This window comes from Pristiophorus japonicus, chromosome 10, assembly GCF_044704955.1.
Source record: "Pristiophorus japonicus isolate sPriJap1 chromosome 10, sPriJap1.hap1, whole genome shotgun sequence".
NCBI lineage: Eukaryota > Metazoa > Chordata > Chondrichthyes > Pristiophoridae > Pristiophorus > Pristiophorus japonicus.
The window spans coordinates 189823304-189844866 of NC_091986.1; the positions used below are offsets into that span (position 1 = coordinate 189823304).

At 45.4% G+C, this 21563-nt stretch overlaps 1 protein-coding gene across 1 annotated transcript in view; it reads right to left on the reverse strand.

The window, feature by feature from the left end:
• Positions 1 to 21563, reverse strand: part of c2cd3 (C2 domain containing 3 centriole elongation regulator) — a 178889-nt gene that overhangs the window by 93205 nt on the left and 64121 nt on the right. The window contains exons 16-20 of the mRNA XM_070892422.1: positions 20940 to 21183; positions 19888 to 20065; positions 13730 to 13913; positions 4834 to 5006; positions 2412 to 2547 (exon numbers count right to left, since the gene is read on the reverse strand). Coding sequence (XP_070748523.1) covers positions 2412 to 2547; positions 4834 to 5006; positions 13730 to 13913; positions 19888 to 20065; positions 20940 to 21183 — 915 coding nt within the window. The remainder of the gene's footprint in view (positions 1 to 2411; positions 2548 to 4833; positions 5007 to 13729; positions 13914 to 19887; positions 20066 to 20939; positions 21184 to 21563) is intronic.

A 21563-nucleotide genomic window follows, 5' to 3' on the forward strand; every position in this document is an offset into this window, starting at 1 on the left:
TTAACACTGTAACATGTAGTACATTTATCCATCAGAAAAAATTAGGTTTTCTGAAGGATCCTAAAGCTTTTTCTGCATTCCTAGTTATCCAAATGAGAATTCAAAAGTTATGAATATAGACAACACACAGAAGGTTTTTCTGAAATAGGAATTTAGTTGTGATTTTCAGCTACACAGCTATGCTACGAGTCAGAGAGCCATTAAAGACTGTATAGGGCCAGTGAAGGATTCCCAGAGCACACTCAAGTGAGCTCCCAGGATATGGCAGAGGTCTTAAATGGCCACTACACAAGACAATGCCAAGTTATCAATAATACATGATACAAAGTGAATGGAGACAGAGTCCTGGCTAGAATAAGGTGTCTCAAAAATAGATCAGGCTGCTAGCTCTGATGGCATTTTCCCAAGGTTTCTGAAAGAAGTGGAAGCTGTGCTCATATATTTAATGCTCGCTAAGGACTGGAATTGTTCCCAGGGACTGAAAGGAGGCCCATGTGGTGCCAATATTCTAAAAAGCAATATGTCAGAACTAGAAAACTACAGCCCCATTAGCTTGACGTCAGTTATAAGGAACTTACTACAAGGGATCATTAGGGATACACTGTATAACCACTTTGGTAGATACAAGTTTAATACATGGCTTCTGAAAGTCTAACCAACCTGGTTGAAATTTTTGAGGAAGATATTAGGTTGGTGATTGTAGGTAGGATGTAGGTTGGCAATGTATACCTGGATTTTAAAAACATTTTGACATGGTGCCACACAATAGGCTATTTAATGAGATAGAATCCTGTGTGATTAGTGGGCAGATTTTGGGTTGGATAAAGAATTGGTTGCAATCTCGTAGGCAAAAGGTCATTATTAATGGCAGTAGTTCTGCGTCAGGCAGTTTACTACAGGAGTCACAGATGATTGTTTTTAGAGTCGTTGTTCTCCACCATCTTTATCAATTACCTGAATGAAGTTGTTTGGGGAACTGTCTGCTGTGGGACTTGAATCCATAACCTATTGAGCCAGATGAGAGAGTGGCACCAACTGAGCCATAGCTGACGCTCAGGAGAGGCTTAAGGAGGGAGTTCCAGAGCCTATATGGTTTGAGTCACCACAGCATGCTTCGAGAGAGATGAATTAAAACAGAAAATGCTTGAAATACTCAGCAGGTCAGGCAGCATCTATGGAGAGAAACAGAGTTAACGTTTCAGGTCGATGACCTTTCGTCAGAACCTGAAGTGTTAACTTTGTTTCTCTCTCCACAGATGCTGCTGACCTGCTATGGGGTGCCCAAAACTACACACAATACTCCACGTGTGGTTTAATCTATGTCTTGTACAGATTCATCATCCACTTCCATGCATTTGTACTCAATATCCCTATATAATAAATACGGAATCCCATCAGCCCTTTTAGAGCTTTTTCCACCTGCAATTCAGCTTTAAAAATCTCACTGGCTGCACCTCTGTTCCTCCTCTCCATTATAATATTTGGGGTATCTATCCACAAGAACATAAGAATTAGCAGGAGTTGGACCCTCGAGCCTGCTCTGCCATTCAATAAGATCATGGCTGACGACCTCAACTCCACTTGCCTGCCCGATCTCCATATCCCTTGATTCCCTTACAGTCCAAAAATCTATCTATCTCAGCCCTGAATGTACTCAATGATTCAGCATCCACAGACCTTTGGGGTACAGAATTCCAAAGATTCTGAGTGAAGAAAATCCTCCTCGTCTGAGCCGATCCCTTATCCTGAAACTCTACCCTCCAGTTTTAGACTCTCCAGCCAGAGGAAACAACCTCTCTACATCCATTCTCTGATCTTTATTGAAAATATACTTCACATTTATTTTATTAAACTGAATTTGCCACAAATCTTTAAATGATCTCGGTCTTCCTACAGTCTCCTGCATTCTTCCTTGGATTTTCATGCCCCTCAATTGGTATCAGCAAATTTTGATATTCCCACTATGCCCATCTGTAAATCATTTATGTACATCCAGAGAGGTTCCAACACAGTTCTCTAGCTACGTCTCATCAATCTGAGAAACATCCATTTACTGATACTCTCTACTTTCTATACTTCAGCCATCCCTCTTGATCATTACCTTTAAGTATGATGAACCTCAATCTTTATAAAAGTCACTTTATTAATTACTTTTTGAAGGTCCAAATGTATCACATTAACTGTGTTCCCTTTGTCTACCTGCTCAGTAATTTATTTGAAGATCTTTTTTCGTCAAGGTACTGAAGATGTATGCAAAAGTGTAAGAAAAACACAAATGGCTGTTAAAATCAGTCATAATTCTTTTTAACAATATGATTTTTAAAGTGGGACCTGGATAGCAAAAATCCAAATTTTAGCTTACCAATAAAATCAGAAAGAGGTGAATATCAGATCTATGAAATATTACCCACCTTGCTGCAGCTTGTAAGCCTGAAGCTCGGAGCATCTGTATTGAAAGGGACACAGCATGAGATGCTACGACACCTTCCCTGGCATCCACAGCTGTTTGTACTGAACATCTGTATTTTACACTGACATCCAATAAACCTATAATACATGTGAAAGAATTATATTAATTTGAAGTTAAGCTGAATTAATTTGATGATGTAGCACGGAAGGTACAATGTTCTCAGTCTAATCAAGCTTTATAGTCTAGGATCATGCTATCATGGGTGTTTCATGATTATTTGATGTCTCAGGTTAACTTTTAGAAAATGCTGTTTGAAAATCACATTGGACAACAAGCTTCATCACACGTGGAACTGTAACTATTTCTGTCAATACTGAAGAAGACAACTCAGCAGTATCAGGCTTATAATTAGAGGCGCTAGCATTTTTGGAGTCTGCGTTAGTTTTTATGAAGCTGTTGGTCAGATTTTGTTAGTTAGTTTTCTAGGTTGCCATGTATGGACATTTTGGTTCAGCTTTCCTATCTGAATAATGTGGCCTCACCATGGGCCCAAGTTTCGGGCCGTGCCTAGAACGGCGCAGCCCCGACCTGGACGCCCATTTTTCGCGCCACAAAGTGTGCTTAAAAAATACTTAGCTATTCTCCGATTCCCTGCAGGTCCTCTGGAGTCGGGCGCGGCACAGCACGAGCTGTGGGGGGGCGGAGCCAGGTCCCTGCGCTGAAAACAGTGCCGGGACCTCTGCACATGCGCGCTACAGCGGGCGCGCATGTGCAGTAGCTCCAGGCACCCAAAACTGTGTGGGAGGGGCCCGAAGCACGCAGCCCCTAGCCCTGGCCGAATGGCCTCACTGGGGCTGCGTGGATAAGGCTCACCTCACACGCCCAGCTCCTGCTTCCACCCGACCGGACCCGACTCCACCCCCACCCCCCCCACCCGACCAGACTCCTACCCCCCTGACCGGACCGGACCCAACCCAAACAGACTCCCACTCCCGACCCCCACCCCCAGACCCAACCCGCGCCCCCCGCCCCCGGACCGGACCTGATCCAAACAGACTCCCACTCCCTCCCCCCGCCCCGCCCCGAGACCCAACTCCCACCCCCAGAACGGACCCGACCCGCGCTCCCCCCCACTGCTGCCCGCGACCCGACCCCCACCCCCCGTCCCCGGACCTGACCCGACCATGGACCCTCCCCCCCCCTCCCCCCGCCGCCGGACCCGACCCACCCCCCCGTCCCGACCCCCGGGCACCTACCTGTAAATCAGGTGGTGGGCCCGGCCCGTTCAGCCTCCCTCTCCTCTCTCCCCCTCCCTTCTCTCCCTCCTCTTCCCCACCACCCCCCCCACTCCCTCCCTCCCTTCTCTCCCTCCTACCCCCTTCTCTCCCCCCCCACTCCCCTCCCTCCCTCCCCCCGCCCCCTTCTCTCCTCCCTCTCCCCCCCTTCTCTCCCTCCCACCGCCTTCTCTCCCCCCCCTCCCTCCCTCCTCCACCTCCCCCTCTGCTTCTCCCCTTCCCTTCCTCCTCTCACTGTCAGAAACACAGACACTGACAGACAGAGAGTGAGAGAGACACACACAGACAGACAGACAGACAGAGAGATAGAGACACTGACAGAAACTCACCTTGGGGGTGTGGGGGTGGGGGGGGGGGGCGTCCCAGCACACTGTTGGAGGGCTCCCGGTGCTGCAGTCGATAAGTAGAAAATGTTTTATTTATTGATTTTTTAATTAAAAAAAAAATTATTAATTTTTTTTGATTGATTTATTGGTTGATTTATTGATGTATTTATCATTTATTATTGATGATGGCTCTTTATTTGTAAAACTGAAGTGTTTAATGTTTGTAAACTTCCCTTTAAACCCCACCCCCACATTCCCTACGACTGATTTATAACCTACGCCTGATTTTCTAAGTGTAGGCAAGGTTTTTCTGAGCGTACAAAAATCTACACTTACTCCATTCTAAGTTAGTTTGGAGTCAGTTTTCACTGCCTAAACTTTCAAAACGGGCGTAAGTGGCTGGACACATCTCCTTTTGAAAATAAAAATCTGTTCCAAACTGAAACTGTTCTAACTGACTAGAACTGGAGCAAACTAAATGCCGAGAATTACAATTTCTAAGATACTCCATTCTGAACTAGTTGCTCCAAAAAAAACAGGAGCAACTCAGGCCAAAACTTGGCCCCTAAATGTTGTCATAAAGAATAGTTATTGGATACGAAAGCAAAATACTGCGGATGCTGGAATCTGAAATAAAAACAAAATGCTGGAAATCTCAGCGGGTCAGGCAGCATCTGTGGAGAGAAACAGTTAATGTTTCAGGTCGATGACTCTTCGTCAGAACAACCGTGAATATGGTTCAATTCACCTACTTATTTAATCCTCTCTGGTGAAAATAAAAAGATGGAAAAGTTTTACCTACCAGTAGAATGTGGAACACGCCCTTCAACATTTTCTGTCCGAGGCATCAGGGGAACACTAAATATCTGAACTCCAACTTCCTTGTGATGTTGCATTGTCACCATAGCACACAGCTTGGACAATGGGAGGACACCCCTGGCAACAAGCTGGTCTCTAACATTAGGGTAATAATACCTGAGAGAATAAAATGAGCTTGTTACACAGCTTCATAATAAATTAAATCCTTGCTACAATATGGATTGTGTGAAGAATGAATTCATGTAATAACAAGAAGCTGTGATACACCTTTCAAAGTTAAACGTTCATTAATATTTTGATGAATTCATTGAATGTATATACAAAATATATCTTCCACTTACCTGCATTTCATTACTTTCTATTATTCACTGCAATCTTACGGCAACTGCTGGATTGCCACAAGAGCTGGTTGAGTAGGCGGCCATTCAGCCCCTCGAGCCTGTTCCGCCTTTCAGTGAGATCATGGCTGATCTGTACCTCAAGTCTATCTACCTACCTTGGCTCCATATCCTTTAATATCCTCGTCTAGCAACAATCTACTGATTTCAGATTTTAAAATGATTAACTGAGCTAGCATTTACTGCTTTTTGTGGGAGAGACTTCCACGCTTCTACCACCCAATGTGTGAAGAATTGTTGCTTAACGTCTTTCCTGAATGGCCTGGCTCTCATTTTAAGGTTATGCCTTCTTGTCTTGGACTCTCCCACCAGCAAAAAAAGTTTCTCTCTATCTACCCTATCAATTCCTTTCAAAATCCTAAAAACCTCAATCAAATCACCCCTTAACCTACTATATTCCAGGGAATACCAGCCCAGTTTATGTAACCTTTTCTCATAATCTAAACCTTGGAATCCTGGTAGTATTCTGGTGATTCTGCACAGAACTCCTTCCAAGGCCAATATACCCTTTCCAAGGTGTGGTGCTCAGAACTGTACACAGTACTCTCGATGTGGTCTAACTAGGGCTCTGTATAACTGTCGCAAAACTTCCTCCTCTTTATATTCTAGCCCTCTAGTTATAAAAGGTTAACATTCCATTAATCTTTTTGATTATTTTTTGTACCCGACTACTACATTTTAGTCATATGTGTACGTGGACCTAGAATCTCTTTGGGCCTCCACTGTTTCTAACTTTATACCATTTAAATAATACTTGGGTCTATCCTTTTTTGGTCAAAAATGGATGACCTCATACTTACTCGCACTGAAATCCATCTGCCACAGTTACTTAATCAATGCCACTTTGTAATTTTATGCTCCTGTCTACACGATTTACTGTACCACTAATCTTTGTACTTTCAAATGAACTTTGTCAATACAAAGGACACTGGATTCTTGAACGGGAGCATAGTGGTTATGTTATTGGACTAGTAATCCAGAACCTGGTCTAATGATCCAGAAATGGGAGTTCAAATCCCACTTTAAATTCAGTAAATTAAATAAATCTGGAATAAAAAGCTAGTAATGGTGACCATGAAACTATCGGATTGTTGTAAAAACCCATCTGGTTCACTAATGTCCTTTAGGGAAGGCAATCTGCCGTCCTTACCCAGTCTGGCCTATATGTGACTCTTAAATGCCCTCTAAAATGGCCTAGCAAGCCACTCAGTTGTACCAAGCCACTATGAAAAATAATAAGTAGTATAAAACCGGACGGACCACGCAACAACGGCACATTCAGCCCAGTCCTCAAGTTCTCCTCACTAACATCTGGGGACTTGTGTCAAAATTGGGAGAGCTGTCCCACAGGCTGGTCAAGTAACAGCCTAACATAGTCATACTCACAGAATCATACCTTTCAGCCAATGTCCCAGATTCCTCAATCACCATCCCTGGGTATGTCCTGTCCCACGGGCAGGACAGACCCACCAGAGGTGACGGCACAGTGATATACAATCGGGATGGAGTGGCCCTGGGAGTCCTCAACATTGACTCCGGACCCAATTAAGTCTCATGGCTTCAGGTCAAGCATGGGCAAGGAAACCTCCTGTTGATTACCACCTACCGCCCTCCCTCAGCTGATGAATCAGTAGTCCTCCATGTAGAACAGCACTTGGAAAAAGCACTGAGGGTTGCAAGGGCACAGAATGTACTCTGGGTGGGGGACTTCAATGTCCATCACAAAGAGTGGCTCAGTAGCAGCACTGCTGGCTGAATCCTGAAGAACATAGCTGCCAGACTAGGACTGCGGCAGGTGGTGAGAGAACCAACATGAGGGAAAAAACAACTTGACCTCAACCTCACCAATCTAACTGTCGCAGATGCATCTGTCCATGACATCATTGGTGGCAGTCCTTCTGCACGGTCCTTTTGGAAATGAAAACCAGTCTTCACACTGAGGATACCCGCCATCATATTATGTGGCACGCTGTGGGCCATCTGCAGCAGCAGAATTGTATTCCACCACAATCTGTAACCTCATGGCCCACCATATCCCTCACTCTACCATTACCATCAAGCCAGGGGACCAACCCTGGTTCAACGAGGAGTGCAGATGAGCATGCCAGGAGCAGCAACAGGTGTACTTAAAAATGAGGTGCCAACCTGGGGAAGCTATAACACAGGACTACATGCATGCGAAAAAGCAGAAGCAGCAGGCTATAAACAGAGCTAAATGATCCCACAATCGATGGATCAGATCAAAGCGCTGTAGTTCTGCCACATCCAGTCATGAATGGTGGTGGACAATTAAATAACTATCGGGAGGAGGAGGCTCATGAATATCCCCATCCTCAATGATGATGGAGCCCAGCATGTGAGTGCAAAAGACAAGGCTGAAGCATTTGTAACCATCTTCAGCCTGAAGTGCCGATTGGATAATCCATCTCGGCCTCCTCCTTGGCCCCTCCACCATCACAGAAGCCAGTCTTCAGCTAATTTGATTCACTCCACCTGATATCAAGAAATGGCTGACCACACTGGATACAGCAAAGGTTATGGGCCCCAACAACATCCCGGCTGTCATGTTGAAGATTTGTGCTCCAGAATTAGCCGTGCTTCTAGCCAAGCTGTTCCAGTACAGCTACAACACAGATATCTAACCGACAATGTGGAAAACTGCCCAGGCATGACCTGTCCACAAAAAGCAGGACAAATCGACAAATCCAATCTGACCACATCAGTCTACTCTCAATCATCAGCAAAGTTATGAAAGGTGTTGTTGAGAGTGCTTACCAATAAACCTGCTCACCAATGCTCATTTAGGGTTCCACCCGAACCACTCAGCTTCAGACCTCATACAGGGCTCAATTTTCCCCAAAGCATTTTTTTTAGTGCACTAGAAGAGTTATGCCTGATTTTTTGGGATCTAAGTATGCCCCCCAAAAAATTCTAAGTTTCCCCATTGGATTTGTTCATTTTGGCGTGGCCTAACCCGACCTTTAGTTTTGGGGGTGGAACCTTGATCTGCGCCGAAACGATCGGGCTGCCATGGTAACCAGCGACACAATGCGAGCTGAAGCATACAGCCAGCTCCCAACACATTAAAAGAATTGAAAAACACATAGCAGCATCTTACCTCCAACATCTCTCTCGCTCTCAGCCTTCCTGTGTGTGTGAACCGAGGACCGAGAATGGGACCGGACAGCCTTCGGGTGGGGTTGGAGGTAAGTTGCTGCTACAGGTGCAGCGACCAAAATCCGGAGTTCCAGAATCCGGACTCCAGGACGATTCGTGGCAGGGTCGTCTGGAATCCGTAAAATGTTGCGGAATCCTGACCGGACGCCCCTGCCCGACTTCAGGGCTTCGCCGCTGCCAGACTTCGGGGCCTCGCCTCGCCGCCCTTACCTCGGGGCCGCCTCGCCAGCCTGCGCGAACACCTCCTCGGCGGAGCCAGCCCGTGCGAACACCTCCTCGGTGGGGCCTCGCCCGGCGACGACAACCTTGGCGGGGCCCCGCCTGACAAGCTCCTCGGTGAGGCCGGCCCGCCCGAACACCTTCTCGGTGGGGCCGGCCCGACAACTTCCTTGGCAGGGCCCCGCCTGAATACCTCCTCGGCGGGGCTGGCCCACCTGACAGCCTCCTCAGCGGGGCCCCGCCTGACACAGCATCCTTGGCAGGGCCAGCGCGACAACCGCCCGACGCAAACACCTCCTCGACGGGCCCCAGCGGCCCTCCCGACAACATCCTTCGCGGGGCCGGCCCCACGATTACCTCCTCGGTGGGTCCCGGACGGCCCGAATAGCTCCTCGGCAGGTAACCCCCCCCCCTTTGACATTCCGAAATCCGGAAATACCCAAACCTGGGCTCGGGTGTTTCCAGACTCATGACATCAGAAAGACGTTTCAAAGTCCAGAAAAATGCAAAATCTGGAACGGCCTCGGTCCCGAGGGTTCCGGATACGGGACGCTGCACTTGTATGTGTTTTTCAATTCTTTTCGTGTGTCCGGGCAGCTGCTGCGCCGATTTCCTTACCTGGGCCGATTTCCTTAACTCTAGGGAAGGTTTTTCAACAGAGGCCACAGACGCTGGCCTAAGCAGAACTGGAGTAGCTCTCAGCTGGCCAAACTTCCCTAAATGGCGCAGGTGGCTGGTTATATCACCTGTGGCTGAAAAAAAAAGGGCCTAAAAAAATCTTAACTAACTGACTTACACTGATACAAATTGATTGGGGAAACTGTGATTTTTCAACTAGGCCAAAAAGAGCAGCCTGCTCCAAAAAAACGGTGCAAATCACTGGGAAAAATTGAGCCCATAGCCTTGGTCCAAAATGGAAAAAAAAAAGCTGAATTCCAGAGGTGAGATGAGAGTGATTGCCCTTGACATCAAGGCAGCATTTGACTGAATGTAGCATCAAGGAGCCCTAGTAAAATTGAAGTCAATGGGAATCAGGGGAAAAACTCTCCACTGCCTGGAGTCATACCTCGCACAAAGGAAGATGGTTGTGGTGGTTGGAGGTCAATCATCTCAGTCCCAGGACATCGCTGCAGGAGTTCCTCAGGGCAGTATCCTAGGTCCAACCATCTTCAGCTGCTTCATCAATGACCTTCCCTCCATCATAAGGTCAGAAGTGGAGATGTTCGTTGATGATTGCAGTGTTCAGTTCCATTCTCAACTCCTCAGATAATGAAGCAGGCTCTGCCCGAATGCAGCAAGACCCGGATGACATTCACGCTTGGGTTGATAAGTGGCAAGTAACATGCGTTCCACACAAGTGCCAGGCAATGACTATCTAACAAACAAGAGTCCAACCACTGTCCCTTGACATTCACCGGCATTAACATTGCCGAATGTCCCATCATCAACATGCTGGGGTCACAATTGACCAGAAACTTAACTGGACCAGCCACATAAACATTGCTACAAGAGCAGGTCAGAGGCCGAGTATTCTGTGACGAGTGTCTCACCTCCTGACTCCCCAAAGCTTTTCCACCATCTACAAGGCACAAGTCAGGAGTGTGATGGAACACGCTCCACTTGCCTGGATGAGTGCAGCTCCTACAACACAAGAAGCTTGCCACCATCCAGGACAAAGCAGCCCGCTTTATTGGCACCTCATCCACCACCTTAAACTCCCTGCACCACCGACATACCGTGGCTCCAGTGTATACCATCTAAAAGATGCACTGGAGCAACTCGCCAAGGCTTCTTCAGGAGCACCTCTCAAACCCGCAATCTCTACCACCTAGAAGAACAAGGGCAGCAGGTGCATGGTAACACGATCACCTGGAAGTTCCCCTCCAAGTTACACACCATCCTGACTTTGAAATATATCGCCGTTCCTTCATCGTCGCTGAATCAAAATCCTGGAACTCTCTCCCTAACAGCACTGTGGGAATACCTCCACCTTCTGAAGAGCAGTTAGGGATGGACAATAAATGCTGACCTTGCCAGCGACGGCCACATCCCAGGAACTAATTTTTTTTAATTCATTACATTTATGTTGCGCCAATGGAAGTATGCTTTATACACATTTGAACAGAAAATGCAGTTATTTTGTCAGGAAATATATCAAACAGAATTAATATGAACTGGTATCACATTTTCTCAAGATCCTTAAACAGATATGAATTGTTAGGCTTTACTGATTGAAGAGAGAGCAGAGCCCGTTGACCTGAAATGTTAACTCTGCTTCTCTCGCCACAGTCTGACCTGCTGAGTGTTTCGAGCATTTTCTATTTTTATTATTGGAGAGTAGAGCCTTCCATTTCCCTAGACTTGATAGACAGCCTACCAGTTAAAGAAGGAACATCCAGGGGGAGTATGTTCATAAAGAGGGACCTAAAAAGGAGACCGGATTCAAAGTTCTCACTGAAAATTAGAAAATTGATCTTTTTACTAAAACAAACCAAAGTCTTTTGAATCAATAAGTTTACTTCCTCAAATGGAGGAATTTGTTGAATAAAAGTACACCTTAGATTTAAAAACACAAAATGCTGGAAATACTCAGCAGGTCAGACAGTCTCTGTGGAGAGGGAAACAGAGTCAACATATCTTGTCGATGCCCTTTCGTCAGAACTGGAAAAAGTTAAAGGTATAACATTATTCAGCAAGTGCAGGAGCAGGGAAAGGGGGGGGGCGGAGAGGAACAAAAGGGAAGGTATGATAGGATAGAAGGCAGAAGAGATTAAGAAACAAACAGGATGATGGTGCAAGGCAAAAGGAGATGGTAATGGGGCAAGTTAAGAAACAAAAGATGTCTAGGGGCTCAATTTTCACCAGTTATTTGCACTGTTTTTTTTGGCGCGTGCCGCTTTTTTTGGCCCAAATTAAAATATCCAAGTTACCCCATTAGGTTTCGTTTTTTTAACCTCATTGGAGGTATAACCTGCCACCCGTGCCAATTCTGGCCATTTAAGCAAGTTTGGCCAGCTCCGATTAACTCCAATTTTTCTTAGGACAGTGTATGTGACCTCTGTGGAAAAACCTTCTGGGCAGTTAAGAAAATCAGCACAGGTAGGTAAATCAGCCCAGCAGATGTACTTCCAGGGCCCAGACAGCAGCAGCAGAGAGGGGAGAGAGAGTGATAAGAGTGGGTGGGGGGCCTTTCGGCCAGAGTTAGGAGCAGGTACCAGCACTGGGAGGCCCTTCGGCCTAGGATAGAAGCAGGTACTGGTATCGGGAGGCCCTTCAGCCAGGGATAGAAGCGGGTACCGGTATCGGGAGGCCCTACTGGGATAGTAGCAGGTACCGGCACTGGGAGGCCCTTCGGCCTAGGATAGAAGGTGGTACCGGTATCGGGAGGCCCTTCGACCTGGGATAGTAGCAGGTGCCGGCACCAGCACTGGGAGGAGATGGCGGGGTGGGGAGATAGACTTTTGTCATAAACACTTCAATAATTTAATGGTGGTAAGTTGCTGCAATGTGTATGGTGCTTGTGCAGGTTGCTGTGAGCTGGCTGTTGTATGTATCACTTTCTAGCCTCAGCCCGCAGTGTGTCCCTGGTTACTTTGGCAACCTGATCTTCTTGGCGCAGATGTTAGGCTCCACCCCCAAAGCTAAAGGACAGGCTAGGTGGCGCCAAAATCAACAATTCAAACGGGGAAACTTGGATGATTTTTTGGGGGCGTAGTTGGGTCCAAAGAAAATCGGATGTAACTCTTCAAGCCAAAAAAACAGGTTTGGGGAAAATTGAGCCCTAGATGAGGTGTAAATGGTAATGCCAGAAACATCAACAGCAGCAATGGGGAAAAAATAGGGGCAGTGGTTCTGGTCTGAAATTGTTGAACTCGATGTTGAGTCCAGAAGGTTGTAAAGGGCCTAAACATGAGATGCTGTTCCTCAAGTTTACATTGAGCTTTGTTGGAACAGTGCAAGAGGCCGAGGACGGAGAGAGGAGAGTGGGAGTGGAGCAAAGAATTGAAGTGACATGTGACTGGAAACTCGGGGTCACGCTTACGGACTGAACAGAGGTGTTCCGCAAAGCGGTCACCTAATCTGTGTTTGGCCTCCCCAATGTAGAGGAGATTGCATCATGAGCAGTAAATTCATATATAAATTGAAAGTAGTACAAGTGAATCGCTGTTTCACCTGGAAGGAGTATTTGGGACTATGGACAGTTGGAAGGGAGGAGGTAAAAGGGCAGGTGTTGCATCTCCTGCGCTTGCAGGGGAAAATGCCATGGGACGTGGAGGGGTTTTGGGGGTGATTGAGGAATGGACCAGGGTGCCCTAGATTTCCTTTATCCATAAACAAATGTAGTCTGCCCCAAGATGACTCGCCTGTTTAAAGCATCAAGTAGCTGAGCTAAAAGGACCAGAAATTCTTGAGGTGTGAAACTCCATTCATTAGTCAATCACAGCCAGGACAACACTGGGGGCTATAACTGGCCTCAATATCTTCAGTTAAAGAGGGGGGAAATCAACAAGGGTCCCAACTTCTGATCACTCTCCAGTGATCCTTGCTAGAATGTGCATGTGTGTGGATGTTGCGTGAGGACAGAGTATGATGGCTAACATGTGGACCAGTCTGCCAACATTCACATTCTGGGCTCATGAATAATGAACACTTTGGAAGATACAAAAGATAACCAGCACCCGTGGCACTGTTTCTCAAGAAAGGAGTCAATGCCTGCAGCAAAGAATAGAAAATATGGGCAGAAAAAAATATCACTCAAATAACCATCATGCCACAAAGAGGTCTGTTGCTAATCAGCTTCACAAAAAATGTCCCCTCACTAAATATGCAGTAGCGTTATACCTTTAATATACAGGCGCAACATCACTTTAAATAAATTAAATCTTTGAAGTTTTACACTTGATAAGGTCCAATAGCTTTATTAAAACATAGATTGTAGAATTTATTTTTTCCACATATTCTACATAAAACAGTTTTAAATTTGATGCAGCTGATGACAGCTCACACTGAGCATATGACTGCCTAAGTCTCCATCTAATTCTCTGCTGGTTAAGATCTATTTGTTTCTATGGCTATAGTACTTACCTACACCAAACCTCAAACTGAATGCCACTGCCTCCTGTAAACATTTGCTTTGAGCAAGCATTCAGTAGTATTCTCTGCACTGGCAGGTCCGGTGGGATGAGAAGAGAGTGACTTTGACAGTCATTAAATATAGGATCTGGTACACACAATGTGGTTGCTGTGCGAAAAGGCTTTAAGATGATGCCTACAGCAAAACAAAGTGTACAAAAGTGATTTAACTCAACTATGCAGGAGCCAATCATCACAGCATTTAAAAACAAGAACCAATTAAAGTGTTGGAGTTGATCTAATTAGAATCATCTGGCATGAGTCTTAAACATCTTAACACTGAAAAAATTTGCACAACATTTTAAATCTATATTCAAGTTATAACGAAAGGACACATAATTGATGACATAATAAACATAGCAGAAACATATTTTATTTATTAATTTCTCAGGATGTGGGTATTGCTGGCAAGCATTTATTGCCCATCCTTAGTTACCCTGAGAAGGTGGTGGTGGGCCTTCAGCTTGAAATGCTGCCATCTTAGTTGTTTGATACAACTGAGTGGCCTGCTGTGCCAGTTTAGAGGGCAATTATGAGAGAGATGAGAGAGGCCATTTGGCTAATCTCATCCTCCATAGAATCCTGCAATCCCCACCATCACACTTGAATCACTCCTGAGTTTTCGCCCCCACTAGCCTACTTAGAAAACCTCTCCAATAACGTAACAACTTGCATTTAAATAGCACCTTCAATGCAAAAACACGTCTCAAGGTGCTTCACATAGGCATAAGACAAAATTGTACACCGGCGCAAAGATGATGGTAAGGAGGGGTAACCAAAGCTTGGTCAAAGAAGTGGGTTTCAGGGAGGGCCTTAAAGGAGAGGAACTGTGGAGGCAAAGGAGTTTAGGAAGGGAATTCTAATGCATGGGCCCTAGATGGCTGAAGACACGGCTGCCAATGGTGGGACAAAGTCAGGGGTAGATGCACACTACGCCAGAGTCAAAGGTATGAAGAGTTTGGAGATTTGGACTACCGGAGAAGGCTAGAGTAGTGTGGGGAAAGGCCATGAAGGGATTTAAATAAGAGGATGAGAATTTTAAATTTGAGGTGTTGGGAGGGCTGGGAGCCAATGTAGGTCAGCGGCACTTAATGTGGGAATTTTAAAATTCTCAAACTTGTTTTCAAAGTCCTCCATTACCTTGGCCTGCCCAATCTCTAATCACCTCCAGCCCCACAATCCTCTGCGATAACTGAACTCCTCTAATTCTCGCCTCTTGAGCATCCCCAATTTTAATCGCTTCACCACTGGTGGCCATGTCTTCAGCTGCCAAGGCCCATAGCTCTGGAATTCCATCCCTGAACCTCTTTGCCTCCCTTTCCTCATTTAAGACACTACTTAAAACCTACCTTCATCTGCCCCAGTATCTCCTTATGTGGCTCGGTGTCAAACTTTGCTTTATAACGCTCCTGATAAGTGCCTTGAGGCATTTTACTACATTAAAGGTGCTATATAAATACAAGTTGTTATAAGGACAGGTCATGGACAGCAGAATTTTGGATGAGCTGAAGCTTTCGGAGCGTGGAGAATAGGAGACCAATGAGGAGAGCATTGGAATAGTTGAGTCTGGAGGTAACAAAGGCAGAGGGTTCCAGTGGTAAATAGCCTGAGGCAATATGGAGGCAGGCAATGTTACGGAGGTATGAATGTTAGGCAGCCTTTGTAACGGAGATAAATGGGGTTGGAAGCTCAGCCTGGGGTAGAATAGGATGTCAAGACTGAGACAATGGCCAAGGAGTAGATGGAATCGGGTGTTGAAGGTACGGAGCTTGTGGCAGGGGCCTAAAACTATAGCTTCAGTCTTCACAATGTTTAACTCAAGTAAATTACAGCTCATCCAAGGCTGGACATCCAACAGTCTGATAACACAGACATAGCGGAGGTGTCAAGAGAGGTGTTAGAAAGGCAGAACCGGGTGTCGTCAGAGTACATGTCGAACCTGACCCAATGTTTGCAAATAACGGGGCAGCGTGTAAATAAGAAAGGTGAGGAGACCAAGGAAGATGCTTGGGGAGCTCCAGAGGTAGCCTGTGCCGGCTCTTTGCAAGAGCACTTCAGCTAGTCCCACTCACCCGCCCTTTCTTCGTAGCCCAGCAAATGTTTTTCTTCAGGTACTTATCTAACTCCCTCTTGGAAGCCGCAACTGAGTCTGCCTCCACCAGCCTTTCAGGCAATGCAGTCCAGATCCTAACCACTCGCTGCGTAATTTTTTTTTTCTTATGTCGCCTTCGTTTTTTTTGCCAATCACCTTAAATCTGAGTTTTTTGGTTCTCGATCCTTCTGCTATTAGGCAGTTTCTCTCTATCTACTCTGTTCAGACCCCTCATGATTTTGAACACCTTTATCAAATCTTCTCTCAATCTTCTCTGCTCTGAGAACAAGCCCATCTTCTCCAGTCTATCCACGTATCTGAAGTCCCTCATTAATGGAATCATTCTCGTAAATCTTTTCTGCACCCTCTCTAAGGCCTTCACATCCTTCCTAAAGTGCAGTACCCAGAATTGAACACATTATTCCAGTTGAGGCCAAATCAGTTTTATACAGGTTGATTATAATTTCCACTCTTTTGTACTCTATACATGAAGCCCAGTTAGCTTTTTTAACTGCTTACTCAACCTACCCTACCACCTTCAACGATTTATGCACATATACCCCAAGATCTCTGATCATGCACCCGCTTTAGGGTTGTACCCTTTAGTTTAGATTTCCTTTCCTCATTCTTTCTACCAAAATGTATCACTTCGCACTTTTCTGCGTTAAATTTCGTCCGCCCATTCCACCAGCCTATGTCCTCTTGAAGTCTATCACTATCCATCATCATCATCATAGGCAGTCCCTCGGAGTCGAGGATGACTTGCTTCCACACTAGAAATGAGTTCTCAAGTGACTGAAGAGTCCAATGCGGGACCGACAGTCTCTGCCACAGGTGGGGCAAACGATGGTTGAAGGAACAAGTGGGTGGGGTGCCTGGGTTGCCACGCACTCCTTTCACTGTCGACGCTTGGCTTCAGCTTTCTCTCAGCAAAGAGACTGGGGGTGTTCTACGCCTTCCTGGATGCTTTTCCTCCACTTTGGGCATTCTTGGGCCAGGGATTCCCAGGTGTCGGTGGGAATGTTACATTTTTTCAGGGAGGCTTTGAGGGTGTCCTTAAAGCGTTTCCTCTGCCCACCTGGGGTTCGCGTGCCGTGTCGGAGCCCCAAGTAGAGCACTTGTTTTGGGAGTCTCGTGTCAGGCATGTGGCCCATCCAGCGGAGCTGATCGAACGTGGTCAGTGCTTCGATGCTGGGGATGTTGACCTGAGCGGAGGCAGCGTTGGTGGTACTTGGTGTTTTGAGGTGCCTGCTGTATATAGTCCATGTCTCTGAGCCATATAGGAAGGCAGGTATCACCACTGCTCTGTAGACCATAAGCTTGGTGCCGGGTTTGAGGTCATGATCTTCAAACACTCTCTTCTTCAGGTGACCGAAGGCTGCACTGGCACACTGAAGGCGGTGTTGGACCTCGTCGTTGATGTCTGCCCTTGTTGGCAGTAGGCTCCCAAGGTATGGAAAATGGCCACGTTGTCCAAGGCCTCGTCGTGGATTTTGATAACCAAGGGGCAGTGCCGAGTGGCGTGGGCAGGTTGGTAAAGGACCTTTGTCTTACGGATGTTTAGTGTAAGGCCCATGCTCTCGTATGCATCAGTGAAGGTGTTGACGAAGGCTTGGACTTCGGCCTCCGAGTGTGCTTAGACGTAGACATCGTCTGCGTACTATAGTTCGATGACGGAGGATGAGACGACCTTGGATCTGTCCTGGAGTTTGAACAGATTCCCGTTTCAGGAGCCCAGAAGTCGGAGGACAGGAGCCGACCTGAGGGGAAACAGCAGCGGAGCAGGAGGCATAAAGGAGGAGAGCCCCAGGATCCAGTGCGGCGTCGGCAAGAGCCGACCTGAGGGGCAAACAGCAGTAGAACAGGAGCGGAGCGGAACAGGAGCCAGCCACCGCAGGGAGGAGCGGAGCAGGAGTGGAACAAGAGCCAGCTACCCCAGGGAGCAGCGCAAGCCAACTTGAGAGTGCGATGAAGGCAAAGCGAACGACAAACTGGACGTCACAGCATCCCAGGTACCAGACTGTTTAGCGACTCTTGGATCACTATGCTTCCAAGTTTTGTGTCATCTGCAAGTTTTGAAATTGTGCCCTGTACACCCACATCCAAGTCATTAATATATATTACGAAAAGCAGTTGTCCTAGAACCGACTCCTGGGGAACAACACTGTATACCTTCCTCCATACGAAAAACAAGTGTTCACCACTACTCTCTGTTTCCTGCCACTTAGCCAATTTTTTTATCCATGCTGCCACTGTCCCTTTTATTCCATGGGCTTCAACATTGCTGGCAAGCTCATTATGTGGTACTTTGTTGAACGCCTTTTGGAAATCCATGTGCACCACGGCAACCACATTGCCCTCATCAACCCTCTGTTACCTCATCAAAAAACTCGATCAAGTTAGTTAAACACAATTTGCCTTTAACAAATCCATGCTGGTTTTCCTTAATTAATCCACACTCGTCCAAGTGATTGTTAATTTTGTCCCTGATTATTGTTTCCAAAAGTTTTTCCACTACCGAGGTTAAACTGACTGGTCTACAGTTGCTGGGTTTATCTTTACATCCTTTTTTGAACAAGAGTTTAACATTTCCAATTCTCCAGTCCTCTGGCACCACCCCGTTTCTAAGGAGGATTGGAAGATTATGGCCAGTACCTCTGCTATTTCTTCCTTTACTTCCCTCCGTGTCCCAGGATGCACCCCGGTGACTTATCTAGCCAGCCTTTCAAGTACCTCGTCATTATCAATTTTATCCCATCCAGTATGTCCTCTACCTCCTCCTTTACTATGTATATGGCAGCATTTTCTTCCTTGAAGACGGATGCAAAGTACTCATTTAGTACCTCAGCCATACCTTCTGCCTCCATGCGTAGCTCTCCTTTTTGGTCTCTAATCGGCCCCATCCCTCCTCTTACTACCCGTTTACTATTTATATGCCTATAGAAGACTTTTGGATTACCTTTTATGTTAGCTGACAATCTATTCTCATACCCTCACATTGCCCCTCTTATTTTCTTTTTCACTTTTCCTCTGAACTTTTTATATTTAACCTGATTCTCAGATGTATTCTCGACCTGACATCTGTCATACGCGCTCTTTTGCTGCTTCATCTTACTTTATATCTCTTTCATCATCCAGGGAACTCTGACTTTTGTTGCCCAACCTTTCCCCCGAGTGGGAATGTACCTCAATTGTACCTGAACTATTTCCTCTTCAAACGCAGCCCATTGTTCCACGACAGTTTTGCCTGCCAATCTTTGATTCCAATTTACCTGGGCCAGATCAGTTCTCATCCCACTGAAATTTGCCTTCCTCCAATTAAGTAATTTTACTCTAGATTGCTCCCTGTCCTTTTCCATAGCTAATCTAAACCTTATGATACCATGGTCACTGTTCCCTAAATATTCACAGACTGACATTTGCTCCACTTGACCTACCTCATTCCCCAGAACCAGATCCAGCAATGCCTACTTCCTCTTTGGGACAGAAACATGCTGATCAAGAAAAGTTCTCCTGAACACACTTCAAAAATTCTTCTCCCTCTCTGCCCTTTACACTATTATTATCCCAGTCTATATTAGGATAGTTGAAGTCCCCCACTCTGGCTATGATTGCATAGGCAACAGCAAAACCAAGCAAGAGAAATCTCACTGAGTTGGACAATGGAGAAAAGGTGCTGGAGGAGGAAGGTGTGGTTGACCCTGTCATTTAGTATATGATAACTATTTTTAGTTCATTATCAGTTTTATTCCTATTTGCATCCATAAGTGATCTAAATTCTTTTGATAATCCCTTTTCTGTTACACTGGAAGATTCGGGTTTTTTTAAACTTTAGCTATGCTCATTTCCAGTTCTCATTTTGTCTTTGATGGTCTTTTTTTACAAAGTCCTGCATTCTTCTCACTAACACAATTTGTTCTTGGAATTTACAATTTATTTATAAGAGCTACAAAATGGCGATTGCGTTATGCTACACGCTGATTGGAAAACAAAATCCTTGGAATATAAAATTACTTACCACTTACAAATGGCAATGCCTCAGTTATGGCATTCACATCTTGAGTTGGGAAATAGTATTGTATATAGCAGTCTGCCTCTCCCCAGACAGTGGACTGCAAGGGAGTCAATCCTTTAAGTTTTACCACATTCATCTCAAATATGTGCTCCATCAGTGGTTCTATCTCGCCTCTATTCAACTGAGAAAATATGCATCAATATATCAGAATGGAATTTTTGAACCATAAAAAACATTGTATATATTTAGAAAAATAAACCTATTGCAGAGTTACACCACGTTTGACAGCATAGTATGGTGGTGAATAGTTTGTGGCTGACACAGACAAGGTATTTCCCTTGAAGTAATTATTTCAGCAACTTCAATGAAAACCAATATCTTGGTGCGACGCAATTGGTTGGCACTAGCCTGTGTGAATTTAGGGCTGCAGTTATATTGCCATTTTCCCATTGACATGAAGTAGTTGGTCACCTGTACACTGACACGGAAGTGGTGGCATAACACTGGAGACAGGTGCCTATGTAACTCCACAATGCATTAACGCCAAGTGATGAAACAAATTCTCCAGAATGCTGTCTCATTCTGCTTGGGTTTGCAGTATCAATCCAGTCTGTTGTGAAACTGATTGAAAAAGTGGTCATGGGGGTTTTGCTGATCTCAGGAATTTTATAGACTTATTGCAGAGTGTATTTTAATATTATGACTGCCTGCTCTCTCCCAACATTAAAGATGAGTCACCAATAAATCAGAGCTCCGCACATGTACATAAGCTCATATGGCAGAGCTTTCTCCTGAGAGGTAGAGTGTGACTCACAGGCAGGTGAAGCTCTCAATATAAATTTCATGTTGTTAACCAGTCTTTGCACGCTAAAGTTACTGGTCAGAGACTGCTAATGCAATATAAGCGCAACTTAAGTTGCATGAAATGAGAGAGGTTTCAGACAAATTTACCTGGTTCTTGGTGCAAATGAAAAGTGTGTGTCAGGAGTGCAAGTTTGCCCAGCTCTTCTGGACACCAGTACTTCGACACATTTTGCATTACAATAATCACAAACCTTTGCTGGAACTGACGGCACTTGATCCAGGAAATTAGGTATCCGCTGGAAACCAGCGATAGAAGTTCCCTCCTCATTTTTTAGTCTCTGAAGTGCTACTATTTGGTCTGCTTCTCCCATTGCTAGTAGAACTCGAAGACTGCCCCTTTGACTGCCTGTGAAAACATCCATCATTGGCATGTAGCTGTCCACAGCAACCACGGGATATTGAGCTTGCAGCAGTAAATGAGAAATCTTGGGGTCCCTTTTGATTTATAAACAAAATAACACATTGAAGTATCAAATGAAAAGTGCCAACGGCTTCAATTACTTCTTTTTTGTAAGCTTATCTGCCATTAGCCTTCATATATCACATTTCGTTAAATAAAAAAGATTTTGTAAGCTTTTAAACACCACAGCTTTACTAACCAGATATTGGGTACAATTTTAATATCCATGAAAATAATTGCCTGTTTCAATCAAATCCCAAGCTTACACAGGAACTGTAATTATATCAAATGTTTTAATTGCAGGTTTAAATGATTTTTCTCCAACTATGCAGACTTCTTCCTGCCCCCTACAGCCATTTCTCCGTTTTCCCTGCTAACACCTAGCAGTTAGTTGACATTTCATTTACTCGGATTG